Source organism: Mytilus edulis, chromosome 10, assembly GCF_963676685.1.
Source record: "Mytilus edulis chromosome 10, xbMytEdul2.2, whole genome shotgun sequence".
NCBI classification, from domain to species: domain Eukaryota; kingdom Metazoa; phylum Mollusca; class Bivalvia; order Mytilida; family Mytilidae; genus Mytilus; species Mytilus edulis.
This window is the reverse complement of record NC_092353.1, coordinates 2,529,788-2,544,777: the sequence shown is the minus strand read 5'-3', so window position 1 is coordinate 2,544,777 and position 14,990 is coordinate 2,529,788. Positions and strand designations below refer to the sequence as shown.

General features: G+C 30.5%; 1 protein-coding gene across 2 annotated transcripts in view; it reads right to left on the bottom strand.

The window, feature by feature from the left end:
* Positions 1-645: 645 nt before the first annotated feature.
* LOC139493140 (golgin subfamily A member 6-like protein 25) overlaps positions 646-14,990 on the bottom strand; it is a 24,341-nt gene continuing 9,996 nt past the window's right edge. Inside the window, exons 2-10 of one of the 2 annotated variants that reach the window (XM_071281311.1) lie at positions 13,779-13,964; positions 12,999-13,103; positions 12,283-12,312; positions 9,018-9,365; positions 8,192-8,224; positions 7,856-7,876; positions 6,306-7,079; positions 4,999-5,046; positions 646-2,821 (exon numbers count right to left, since the gene is read on the bottom strand). In XM_071281311.1, the coding sequence (XP_071137412.1) occupies positions 6,306-7,079; positions 7,856-7,876; positions 8,192-8,224; positions 9,018-9,365; positions 12,283-12,312; positions 12,999-13,103; positions 13,779-13,964 (1,497 nt within the window). In that variant the 3' untranslated portion in view covers positions 646-2,821; positions 4,999-5,046. The remainder of the gene's footprint in view (positions 2,822-4,998; positions 5,047-6,305; positions 7,080-7,855; positions 7,877-8,191; positions 8,225-9,017; positions 9,366-12,282; positions 12,313-12,998; positions 13,104-13,778; positions 13,965-14,990) is intronic. The other variant, XM_071281312.1, reaches the window with a different exon arrangement.

The following is a 14,990-nucleotide window of genomic DNA, read 5'->3' as shown; positions in this document are numbered from 1 at the left end:
TGATGATACCCCCGCCGCAAGTGGATATTATTAATAGTGTAAAAATATGAAAGTGTTCGGTAAACAGGAAGTTGTCGAGTGATGAATCTGAAAACGCATCACACGGTATAGCTGACTTATAAAAATCCTGAAACCAAATTTCAGAAATCCTTGTATTGTAGTTCCTGAGAAAAATGTGACGAAAATTTTTAACTTGGTTATCATGTGTAAAATCATACAAGTGTCGGTAAACAGGAAGTAGTCAAGTGATGAATCTGAAAACGCATCACACGGTATAGCTGACTTATATAAATCCTGAAACCAAATTTCAGAAATCCTTGTATTGTAGTTCCTGAGAAAAATGTGACGAAAATTTTCAACTTGGCTATCATGTGTAAAATCAGACAAGTGTTCGGTAAACAGGAAGTTGTCAAGTGATGAATCTGAAAACGCATCACACGGTATGGCTGACATATATAAATGTTGATACCAAATTACAGAAAGGGTGGATGTGTAGTTCCTGAGAAAAATGTGACGAAAGTTTCATGGGACGGACTGACTGACGGACGGACGGACTGATGGACGGACAGACAGAGGTAAAACAGTATACCCCCCCCCCCCTTTTTTTAAAGCGGGGGTATAAAGCGGGGGTATAAAAACTAGATATTATTTACATGTTATTTTAATGGAAAGAAAATGGCATTAAAATACACAATACATATATGTTTGTATATAAATAAAATAAGAAAATTGCAAAAGAAAAGCATAAACATATATTCTTTAAATAAAAGGGTGTTATATATTGTTCAATGACTTTTACCAGTCTGATCTGTACATTTGTAATATGGTTTGATTGGAAAAATAGTCACATTGTTTACGAAAGTCTCTAAAATGGACTAAATACCTATCCTTCTTGGAAAACAAACATAAACATATTTTCTTTTTTTTTTCTCCATTATTCCTGATGAGCACTTGTAAAGAGACATTTATTACAGATACAAAACAAAGGGAAAAGTGACGAAGGTACATGTACAGACAAACTTCTACATTAGATAAGCTAATTGTGACCTTTTCACTCAATTATCTTTTTCTTCTTTAAACTGGTGGTCAGATCAGCCATGTAATATATTAAATCTTAGTAAGTCAATTAAAATATGCTTTTAACATAGTACACAACAAATATGACACTGTAAATTTTTATACCATTTTATGATATAAATAACAAACTAAAAAAATCATAAACAAACTAAATATAACAAAATTGTATGATAAGGCAGAAGAAAACAAATATCATCTTAAAATCTTCTGTCCATGAACAAGGATTCAATCTAAGTATTAAGATTCTTACAAAAGTTCATGTCTTCTAATGTAAATTAATGAGATTTCATTTAAATTCTGAATTTCTTCCAAAAACTAAAACTTTAAAATGTTCATTCCTGAAAACTACTTTTTTTGTTTTCTTTTTAGTCTTATATGGAACTATTACATGTGATAACATTGTGGACGCCCCCCCCCCTTTATATTGGCGGATTTTTATAGAATATAAGGGGCATTGTGATGGGTTTCTCCACATCATTGATCATGGACAGAGAGGACACAATCATTCATATAAACACATAATCATTGCTGTAAAAATGTGATATTGCAAAATGGAAACTTGGAATGGTTCTATGATATCATGTATTACCCGATATGTATTCCAATCTAGGAATATCTCAATGAATTCTATCAGTAAAAACAATCCATATGAGGGAAATAAACTAAACAAATATCAAAATGGAAAGAAGAGACAATCTTTTTTTTTAACTATAACACAAAATTCTTTCTTTATCTTCTTCTTAATTTCTATAAGAAGAAGACTTAAAGACGAAAAAATAAGAGTTCATTAAATCTTGTTAAAATCAATGAGGTTCAAAGGTCAACTCTATTATGCTTAATTCTTACTTATATATTAAGTTGGATAAGAGAGACAGATTTTGATTTTTATTTCAGCACAAAGGTAATTAGTTCTGTAATATTGCAAACTTACGCAGAAATATGGCTTAAAATCCCCTGTTGAGGTCGACAAGGTACATAAGTAGATTGAACATTTATAACATTTTCCATAGCCAAAATATTGCAGAGATGAATGCTGTCATTTTCACAAATTTGTTTATGTTTAGAAAATGAAGTATGCATTCATTTATTTACAAAGAGTATGTGTTTCCTACTACACAATGAGTATATTAAGAAAAAATTGCACTATAAAATTACTTCAAAAAGAAGTTTTCTAATTTTGATCAAACAGATTTTTTTTTTCATTCCTGTATCAAAAATAATTTAGCCAAAAAACATAAGAAAAATTTGTCTTTGAAAAGATTTGTTATAACTTATAATTGATGAAAAAATATAAAATATACAGGCTGCCATTATATCAAGCTATAGATTAAGCTTATTACATGGTTATTAAAATAAATACTTATAATTAGTTCTACATGTCCCTGTCTGACAGAGATTTCTCTAAAACTAGTTTGATTCCTGACAATATGATATGTACTGTGTTCCAATAGGTGACATATGTCATTAGTATTGAGGTGGTTAGTAAAAAGCACAAAAATACCAAAACCAATTTGCAAATACTGAAATTAACAAATGCTTATTCGAACACAAATATTGCAACTATCTATCTCTTTTAACATTTCTCTGCCTGTCAATTTATGTGTAAAAGCACATAATGTGAACATGGAAAGCATTTGATGAAAACAAACAGTCCTTCAGCAGTAAACTGGAGTAAGTTTCTGGTCATGATGAGCTATGAAGATGAGCAAAAGTATTGTCAGGCAGGAAACCAGTCAGTCAGCACCTAAAAGAAAAAATATTAATCTTTACCAATAAAGAAAGTTATTTTGTTGAATGCTGACAACTAAATCAAAATGTTTGTAGTTTGTTGTTGTTCTATTATTGTTGTATCTAGTGGGATTGTAGTTTGTCATTACAGTTGTTTTTGAAAAGGAAGAAAAAATAGACAGGTGGCCTGTTAGTGTGATTGTGTTTCAATATTCTGGTGTATATATATTATATGCAATTCAGTTGCATTATATCAGAAAATTCTTTATTTTTTATATGATAAAAAAAGTTTCTAGAATATCTCTTGACAAGTATATAAAACCAGATGCTCCGCAGGGCATAGCTTTATACGACCGCAGAGGTCGAACCCTGAACAGTTGGGGCAAGTATGGACACAACATTCAAGCTGGATACAGCTCTGAATTTGGATTATGATCATTAAATAGTTGACACAGCATAGGTTTTTGACTCAGAATGAATGTGGTCTAATAAACTTAAAATTAGTTTTTTTGCTTTTGAGCAATTCACTATGCTGTTGAATATTAATCCTCTCAAAAAAAATAATTGAAGAAAATTTCTTTTTAATTTCTGAAATCTGAAATGAGAAAAATTGAACCCTCTCCCCCCCCCCCAAATTTTTTTTTACCCCCCCCCCTTTTTCCCTTATTCCAAAAATGATCTCAATTCAAATACTAATGGAGTTTGCAACAATTACTACTCATTTAAATACATCATAAAAAAATAAAATATAAAATGTCATAGTCATGGTTAAAATTAATATTAATAAAAGTAACTTCTAAAAAAATAAATGAGGAAACCCCCTCTAGCATATAATGTTATAAAGGGACATAACTTTAGAACTGTAAAAGTGAAGCTGCCAAAAATTCAATAACCCCTAAAATCAATCCCAAGCTTCCTTTTGTGGTTATAAACATTGTGTTAAAAATTTCATTGATTTCTATTTACTTATACTAAAGTTATTATCCGGAAACCATCCGCCTTTGGACGATGACGACGTGATACCAATATATGACCGCAAAAAAAATTTTTTGCAGGCGTATAAAAACAATCAACTAGATGATAACAATTTTGGCATAATCCTTAAACAATGAACTGACAATTCAGTGTCTAGTCATTTTTAAAGAAAAGAAGAAAATATCTTCAAGTGAATACAATTGAGTGTGTTTAAGGGCATATGATACAGTTTTGATCCCATATTTACATTTTGATAAAAATTTCCATATAGACTATTTTTTACCTGATTAAATCAAATATATAATAAAAAATATACCTTCATGAGCTACTTTTTGAGTAAAATGATGTCGAAATTCTGTATATTTGCTCAAAGTTGAGATTTGTGGCCGTATTTTCCCTTTCGAAAGAAAACCATAACTTTTTTGTTTTAAAAGATAAACACAAATTGTTTTTTGTTAAATAATTTGTACTTTCTGTATTTTATAAGTATTTAAAAAATTTATACATTTTTATTCAGAAATAACTCATATATCAAATGTTCATGAATGTAGAAAAAAAAACATAATGTTTTGCTGTATATTTATCAAATTTAAAAAAATTGCACTATTTACATTTTCATGAAAATTGGCACACTTAATCTTTACACGTAATCAATCCAAATAGCATTAAAAAATAGAGGAGTCGATGAACTCGTTTTCAAGTAAGTTAAGTTTGAATGATAAAAATCAGTCGAAAACTGAATCTTTTCCCGATAAGTCATAGTTTGACGTCGCGAAAATAACAATTTACATTAGCAATGTCATTACCTCCCCTGTAACTGTATCGTATGCCCTTAATTGGTCATTTTAAAGAGTCTAGTTTCTACTAAAACTATTAAATTCCATAAAATCTAATAAATTGCTTAGTTGAGCGCAGCTGGATATGACCACAGAGGTCCACCCTGGAACAGTTTGGGCCAAAATAGACACAATATGCACACTTGGTACAGGTCTAAATTTTGATTGTAATTAAATATTGACACATAATAGGTTTCTGACACAGAATAACTTTAGTCAAAGAACTTGAATTGGTTATGTGATTTGAATTTACTATGCTGTTGCCAAATTGCTCCCACTCCCCCCTCCCAATTTTTTTTTGTTTTTTTTTGTGGCTATATAAATGATCTGACTGTGATTGAAGTGAATGCTACAAGTTTATTCAAATATAATTCAAATTTACCTTCAAATTTGACTTAGATTTTTTCTCTTATTCTGTTGTTTCACCTCCCTGCAAGCAAAACAAAGAAAAATAGTTTAAGTGCATATATGAATAAATTGACAAATAAAGCAACACAAGGTTCAATGGCTATTGCCTGTGTTTTGGACCCTGAAAGTATAAAATTTAAATTCAAGTTCATTTTAAAAGATGACAAAGCTGTTAACTGAAAACAATATTAAATTATATTTGTCTTAAAATGTCATTATTATACATCCTTGTGATAATTCTTAATAATTGTGAATATTAGCCACAGCCTTCTCTGAAAAAGAGATATTTAAATTAAATCAATTGCAATATTATTGGTAACGACAATATGTTTATTACATGTACAATATTTTAAACATTATCATTAAGATATAATAATTGTGATTTACAGCAAAATTATTTAAATGTATGTTTCATAATACTTTATTTTATAAAATGAAAATATTTTTCTTCAAATACCTTGTTTTGGGAAAATAAATCAGTTCAACTCATATAATTTTAAACAATAGTTCAACAATAATTCACTCAGGATAATTTATTTTTTAAATGTACAGAAACAACAAATTTTAAACTGAAACATTATTAATTCATTGTTCATGCCATGCTCAAACTAAACATCAAATGAATGAATTCCTTCAATTCCTATTTGTTGTTACCGGTCACTCCATGCTGCCTAACTATTGTTACTTGGTATAAACTTTATGCCATCAGACTATCAGTACCGGTCATTTCATGCAGCCCAAGACTTTTCTAGCAATATACCGACGGTATAGCTGTTGTCTACTGACATTTGTCATCTGTTCACAAATTCACACATACAATGTACCTAGGACAATGCAATATCACTGTCATCACACTACAATGCTAGTTGATCAATATCCTGCCATCTGTGTTGTGAACGATTGCCTATAAAACACCATGCCAAAGTATTCAGTTAAATCAACTTTCCTTAATTCAAACTCTTATTAGAAAATCACACACCATGCTGGTTGACGAATAATCGATCATCAATGGTGTGAATTATTGTCTATAAAACACCATGCCAAACAATTGAGTTATATCTACTTTATTTAATTGAAACTCTGTTAGAATATCACACCATGCTGGTTGACGAATATGTCTGTGGTGTGAATTTGCTAAAACATACCATGCTAAACAAATTGAGTTAAATCTACTTCCATCATTTCAATCCGTGTTAGAACATCACATGATGCTTTCAGGCATGGAAACAATATACATGTTAAAGGCTATTGCTTGCCTATTCCACACTTCATGCAGAATACCTAATCTTCCATTTCCCTCCTACGACGTCTTCTTCTCTCAGCAGCTGTTTCTTCTACAGCAGATGAGTCTTCGTCCTTTTTACCTCTCTCTTCACGTCGTCGTCTTCTCCTTTCTTCCAGAGACTCTGAGACTCCAGAATCTTCAGATTCTTGTTCCTTCCCTCTCCTTGAACTTGAAGCTTCCTCAGCAGCTGCTGCTTCTTCTTTTTCTTTCTTTTCTCTCTCCATTCTTCGTCTCCTTCTCCTTGCCTCTAAAGAATTGTCCTCCTCTTCCTCTATTTCTACTGGTTCTGGAATTTTCTCCTCTACCTTTGCCTCCTCTTTTTCTTCTACTTTTGGGGGTTCTTCTACCTTTTCCTCTTCCTTTGGAGATTCTTCTACCTTTTCTTCTATTTTTGGAGGTTCCTCTACTTTTTCTTCTTCTTTTGGAGGATCTTCCTTCTTTTCCTCTACTTTCGGAGTTTCTTCCACCTTTTCCTCTATTCTAGGAGTTTCTTCAACCTTTTCCTCAATTTTTGGGGTTTCTTCAACTTTTTCTTCTTCTTTTTGAGACTCTTCTACCTTTTCTTTCTCTTTTACTGTCTCCTCAGCTTTTTCTTCCTCCTTTTTAACTTCTTTTTCTTCTTCTTTCACCTCTTCAACCTTTGCCTCCTCTTTAACATCTTCCTCCTTTTTCTCTTCATCTATCGTAACATCAGCAGATAAAGTAAAAGTAGCTGTCTCTTCTGTTTCATCAGTCTTACTTTCCTCAGCTTTCTCTTTTGTTTCCTCTTTCTTCAAATATACATTTATTCAATCAAATTTGAAAATTACTAAACATACTATGGTCTTTTGTGGATAGTTGTCTCATTGGCAATCATACCACATCTTCTTTTTATATGGCATTAAACTTAAGTGATAGAAATGTCTCATAATCATAACTCACTCTTAAACAAGTAATGATAGAAATTTCAAGTAGAATAAATGTAATTGCTATAATTGCGACTATCTACCTTTCTAACAATGAGTCATTCCTTCCTGAACAATTGTTGGTTATTTGAAAAAAACATTTGATTTTTTTTTCAAATACTGGTACATATCAAGTATTTTTTTTATAGTATATATTTAGCATAAGTATATAGTTTTAAACATATTTATTTATAGTGGATTGGGAAACAAGTTTTGCAACTTATATAAATCCCTTTCCACTTTGCGGTTGCCAGTGCTGCCTTGTAGTGCTAGCATTAGTATTAAAAGCTGACTGATAACATATATAACCAATACTTCTGAAATAAATTGCTGTAAAAATACATCTTACAAACAATGTATATTACAATATACAGCATAATTAATATTACATTAAACATTAGTCTTTGAATCAGGCTTATTGTTATATTCAGTGATATAGAATGGTTTGTATTTACTACTGAGAAAAACTATTTAATAATAAGTTAGTAAAAGATATCTTAAGCATAGAGAATGTATGCTGAACAATAAATGACCGAAAAGAAACAAAGTAATTTTGTTAGTAAATTTCTGTTATTTAAGGGGTGATACTTCATGCCACTTACTTCTTCTCCTTTAGACTCCTCCTATAATAAATTTAGTTCAAAATATTAATTCCGGTTATTCAGCATTTTTAAATTCTTATAGTCTCTTTAAAAAATAATGTTAAATCTTCCATATTTATCATTTAAAAAAAAAGGGCAATCTGTGGATATAGAACTCCAGACATTGAGACAATTTGTTTACTTTTTATCATAGCGTGTCTACTGTTGATTTGTGTTGTATTCTCAATTTCGAATTTCTACGTTAAGATCAATCATTTATAAATGTAAACTACCCTTAAACTTTTCTTAAACAAAAGTTAAAGGGTTTAAAGATAACAATGTCTGTGCCAAATTTACCTTGTTTTCATTTCCTTCCTCAACTGGCTTTTCCTGAAGATATTTAAATGACATAATTAATATAATTATACAGAGAAAGTTTGCTTACTATTATCTCGTTATTAGAAGGAAGAATGATTAACAAAGTTACTTGTTCATGATATGATTTAGTTTTTTGACTCTGTGGTATTGGCAAATCTCCAGAATATAAGTTATTTTCAAGTCTTATCAAGGGAAATAACTCATTAAAAACATAAAAAAAAAGTTTAATTATTGATCATTAAAAATATATAACATCATTAACCATATCTGAAGAAAATGTTAAAAAGAAAAGTACACCTAACATCACTCACAAAAAATATTTTTTTTCAACTTTTTAATGCATGCGTCATTGTCACTAAATATTAAAACTAACAGACTACTGGTTCAACATTCCTATAACTAACTAATCATAACATTGTCAACACAACAAAACAATATGTTTGTAGTATAATTATATATAGTATCAACTGAAACAAGGTTCACACACTTGATGGTTAAAAAAACATCATGTTAAACCATTAAAACTCTGATTATATCTATCTGGTTCACAAAACTGTTCCCAAAGTCTGACACACTCTGGTAAAACCACACCATGCTTTGTCTATTCTACTGTAAATCCATGGAAACAGTACAACACATCTTTCCAATCTGAGGTGCATGATGCAATGGGTGCACCTTTCACACCATACACCATTTATCACACGTGGAAACACCATGCATGTATTCTGTTGGCTTGGTAATTATTTCTCAGTTTGGTCATTAAAATTGAATTCTGGAGAGTATCATGCTAGGTTCACACAGTAACCTTTTTCTCAGCTTTTGTTTTTTCTTTCTCTTCTCCATCCTCCAACTTCTTGTCATCCTTTGTTTCTTCTTTGCTATCTGTCTCATCTGTCTTTTTCTCTTCTTCCTTCTTTTCCTCTTCTTCCTTCTTTTCCTCCTCTCCATCCTTTTTATCCTCTTCCTTCTTTTCCTCTCCTACTTTCTTGTCTGTCTTTCCTTCCTTTTTATCTTCTTCTTTCTTTTCTTCCCCTTCTAACTCTCCTTCCTTCTTTTCATCAGCAGAATCTGTTTTATTTTTCTCATTTTCTTTGTCCTCCTTTTCTTTAACTTCCTCTTTTTCACCAACCTCTTCTATCAATTCTGTTTTCTCCTGATTTGGTTTAATATAAATATTTGTAAAAATCAGTCACTAAAGGTATTAAAAATATACATAATGAATAGAAAAGATTCAAGGTACTGGAACTGCTTGAAAAAAAGATTCAGATTTCGATTGCAATTCCTATATCAATTCTCATTTTATAACAATTATAAAATTTGGCATTAATTTTCATGAATAATACCCCTTTTTAGAATAAAAAAACAAAATACATGTGTTATCATGCATGTTATAAAGGGATCTTATTATAATATAATTTTTTTCTTTAGGTCAGTTTTAATTTCAATTTTAAAAGGGATTTGACATATGTTCAACAACAACATATGTGGTAAAAAGTAATTAGATCTGATATATCTATTAACTTAAACAACTTTTGTATTTATGAAACTAACACTGTGATGGTTTATAACAACTTATAGAAATTATACATGTACAACCATATAAAATTATTTACCTACAAAAATGTATATCTACTACTAATATGACTATTATTTGTTGCATAAAGAAAGTAACATGCCACATCACTCTTGTCTTGTAGATCATAGTAACATCAAGTTAAATTGTATTAAAATCAGGATTGACATCAATATCATGCACATCTAATGACAAAGATACTGTACAAAATTAGGACTGATTTCATAATCTGTCTTCTTAAAATTCAACTTTTATAGTTCATTTATATACAATTATCATAATGCACATTTTTTTTTCTGAAAGTTTTTTGTAAAATTTTTCACTGTTTGATATAATTTGCTCTCAACTAGCTACATTGTTAATGCATGCTTAACATATTTTAACCAGATGCTCCACAGGGCAAAGCTTTATACGACCGTAGAGGTCAAACCCTGAACGGTTGGGGCAAGTATGGACACAACATTCAAGCTGGATACAGCTCTGAATTTGGATTGTGATTGAATAGTTGACACAGCAAAGGTTTCTGACACAGAATGAATGTGGTCTAATGAACTTTTTTTTTTGCTTTTGAGCAATTCACTATGCTGTTGAATATTAATCCTCACTGTATAAAAAATATTTGAAGAAGTTTCTTTTTAATTTCTGAGATCTGAAATGAGAAAAATTGCCCCCCCCCCATTTTTTCACCTCCCCCTTTCCCTTATTCCAAAAATGATCTCAATTCAAATACTAATGGAGTTTGCAACAATAACTACTCATTTAAATACATCATAAAATATTAAAATATAAAATGTCATACAGTCATGGTAAAAATTTATATTAATTAATAGTAACTTCTAAAAAATAAATGGGGGATGTGTCCAAAGGGACACAGACGATGCCCCCGCTAGCATATAACGTTATAAAGGGACATAACTTTAGAACTGTAAAAGTGAAGCTGCCAAAAATTGAACTTAAACTGAGTTTAGAGGTAATAAGCATTATGTACACATTTCATTAAATTTAGTTAAGACAAACTTAAGTTAAGAGAACAGAAACTAAAAAAATCTTCAATTTTTCAACTTGTAAAGGGGCATAACCCTAGAATGGTAATCAAAGTGCTTGTAATCACTGAATGGTAAAGATTGCTTTAATTTATCAGTTGGTAGTAAAGAGAATATTGCATTGTATATATAGCATTGACTTAAGTTAATTCGGCTACTATTCTGGACAATGAAAAATAACTCCAATTTTCAAAGAAGATTTCATAAAACTTGTATTAGTTTTAAGTGATTCAACAACCATTCTGGACAAAGAAAGATAACTCCAATTTAATGTCTTGAAACTACAAAAATGGTTGTTTTTCGCCCCTTTTTCCCCCTTTATTCCTAGACTGTTTGCCCCATAACCCTTAAAATATATCCAAACTTTCTACTTATGGTATTTAACATTGCGGTACGATTTCAGAACAATTGAAAAACTTATACACAACTTAAACTTGAACTTATTGTCCTGACACTAGATAAATGCTTGTTTTGGACCCCTTTGGGCCCTTAATTCCTACACCTTAGGGACTATAACCCCCAAAATCAATCCAAAGCTTCCTTTTGTGGTTATTAACATTGTGTTAAAATTTTATTGATTTTTATTTACTTATACTAAAGTTATTATCCGGAAACCATCTGTCTTGGGACGACGCTGACGACAACGCAATACCAATATCGTATAAAAATATCAAGGAATTGTATTACAATCAAACACAATTGATAAACATGGGATATGTGGTAGTCAGAACATAAAATTTATTCAAACATCAGTAAACTGGCAAAGAACTATATATAGTTAAAAGTGTTTACTTTGATTTGTGTTTGATTGTAAGTTTATCAGTACATGTATCTTTATATAACAGTTAGTAATAACAAAAATTAACACATATTTCTATCTCACTATTTTATACACTAGACAATGTAAAACATTTGTCATATAAAATACAAAACAGGGTACATTTATAAACTATGACAATATATTTATCTATACTTATCATACTTAATGTAAAGTATCACTATCAACATTGGTTTTTCATCAGGGCTATTACATGAACTTAAAATATATAATGAAAGGGCAAAAGGTGTATTCTTGACTATTTTCTTCAACAAGATTCAAAAAGATAGCCTTCCATACTTTAAAGTGAAACAGCCATAACAACAATTATAAATGCCAAAACTACAAAACTGCATTAAAACTAGATTAGACATAATTTAGTTTGGTAGGTGCCAATGGTACTTGTTCATAAATGCTCACAACCAAAATTTCTGAATTTGGTATAGAACATGTAGAATATACAGAATTCATTATTAAGAATCTAGGAATTTATAAGGAGAATATCATTTTAATCACATGATCATACAATGATCAAAACTGGGGAAAACTTATTGCTATCAGATTTTATCTTCCCCAAATGTAAAAGGAGATTTTGATTGGATAAAACACCATGCACATGCCATGTTACCATGGATACCTCATCTTTCTTTTCTTCATCTTCCTCCTCCTGATACAAAGTATAGAGTTTAAACATGTACCATGTTACTGGCTTAGGTGATATTTTACAACATATATGAAATCTCTTGTACAATTATACATATAACAAAATCAAATTCAAAATATCTGCAATAAAAGGCAACATTTCTTTAACTAGATGAAGACCAATTGGAAACAAAAGTCATAAATTATCATATTATGGAGTACTTGTACATATTATATGGCAAGTTCCCATTTTATTTAAGGGAAGACCAGTTAAGTTCATATGACTTGCAGAGTTCTTCCCAGGGCCTTTTAGCATCATGATAATGTGATGCTATAATTCTTGAATGTGATGTTATCTGAATTGATTTTCTTATAGATTATGTTTTGGATGTGATGCTATTATTTTTAGAAAAAAGATGGTATTTCAAATTTCCCTGTTTACCATGATGCTTTATGAATTATCTGGGGAGAACACTATGACCTGTATAACATTTCTGGATCAGTCTGTATTCTCAGATCAGCTACATGTAGCTCAAAAGCTTGTAACTAGTGATTTAAAAAAAGTCAGTTTTATGTATCCCATGGATACAGGAGCACCTAATAATCACATTGTTTCTCTTTTCGGTTTGACACTAGTAACTACTTACATCTCTCAAACATTTTACCCAAGATCATTGTATACCCTACCCTTGTAACAAGATGATTACTTACTCCTGTTACAGTTACTGAGGCTTCAGATGTTTTCTTTTGTGGTGCCATTTTCAAAAATTCGTATAATAAATTGTCTTCAACATTTAAATCAAAATCTTCATAATCCTGAAAAAATGAAAATTATTTCCTATAAATATACATGTAAATGATGTAATGACTCATGATACAAACCTAAAAATAAGTTTTACAAGTCTGATATCAAAACTTAACAATATTTTCATTTTTGTATGTGACTTTCAATGCATCATGTGTATATAACCAGAGTATTTGTTCATGTTGTCAGTTTGTTCCATTGCCATGATTGCTTTAACTTTTTTATTGATATTATTGTGCTTTTTGATATTCTGTCTTCTCTGCTGAACTTATTGGAACAGGTCTAGATCCAATGCTATAAACATTATCATTTAACATTTTTATTAAGTTAACATAAACAGTTTTCATATACAAAAATTGTGTTGTACTGTGACAATTTGACAACCAGCAAAGCTTGAAATTGCTGAATAACAAAAATATAAATTTATCCATACTACACAAGATTTAAACTGTAGGCAGTATTTACTTTTTCTTTTGGTCTCTCTATAAGAATGTAAGCGACGTGCAGTTACCTAAATGGCGTTAAGATGGGTTTTACGCAAATATTTTAAAGCTGATAATTATATAAGCGCTAGCTATATAGTTAGTCAAGATGTCTGTCTAAATTTATAATGATGTTTAGAATGTTTAGGAGAGTATCTCAGTATTCATCAGAGAAATTAATGAGTTATTTCCCCTGATACTTACTCCACAGTATTCTTCCTCATTAAAAATCTGAGGAGGTAATGGAACTGTTGATCCTTCAGGAGTTTTACTGTTGGCTCTCATAAACTTTTTGTCTTCTTCATTGTTTGGACAAGAAATGTCTATGTTTTCAAAATCTATCTTAAAACTTTCTAACGTGGACTGAACATGCTGCTGCTGTTTCCTCATCTGTAAAATAATAACATTTGATAAATGAGTGTCTTTTAAGTTCATTCATAAAAATTTTGTGCACATACATGTAGAGAAAATATTTTATAACTAATCATAAACAAATGAGCTGTAAACAAATATACAATAAAATATCATCAGCGAGTCTTTATACACATACATGTACATGATGTAGATAAAATATTTTATTCCACTACATGTTAATTATGATAGCAAAATCAACATTTGATTGGTTGAAACTATCCCATGTGACGTCGACCAAAGCTCAATATTCCCCTCTGAATGTCTGAATTGCATTGTGCGACGTTACCCGAGTGGTTAATGTTGTAAAATGTTTTTGACATGTTTTTTAATAAGAGAATAGTAATTTCGTTTTATCTGTTATTTTAGTTCTAAAAAACAGAGAAAAACGAAATTAAATTAACTTTTAATCTGTACAGATTATAATTGTGTATGATGTGTTTAATTATAAAAAAAACAAATAAGAAAATAATTATGTAAATTATTATCTTATGTTCAGAAGTAAAAATAAAGTATCGGCAGTGGAATAAAACATTCATTTCCCTTGACTGAGGGAGATATGAAGATTTGTTCACCCTCGATGTCCTTATGAAATATGATTTTTCTTGGGTGAACAAATCTTCATATCTCCCTCAGGCACAGGAAATAAATGTATAGTATAACAAATCATAAGTGATTATGTTATATTTTTATGCCCCACCTATGATAGTAGAGGGGCATTATGTTTTCTGGTCTGTGCCTCCGTTCGTCTGTCCGTTCGTTCTTCCGTGAATCTGTTCGCCCCACTTCAGGTTATTTTAAAGTTTTTGACCCCAATTTCACGGTCCACTGAACATAGAAAATGAAAGTGGGAGTTTCAGGTTAAAGTTTTTGGTCAAGGTAGTTTTTGATGAAGCTGAAGTCTAATCAACTTGAAACTTAGTACTCTTGTTGCTTATGATCAGGGCTCACACTACTTCAGAATTATAGGGAGAAGTGACTTCTCTTTTTGAAACTGATAGGGAG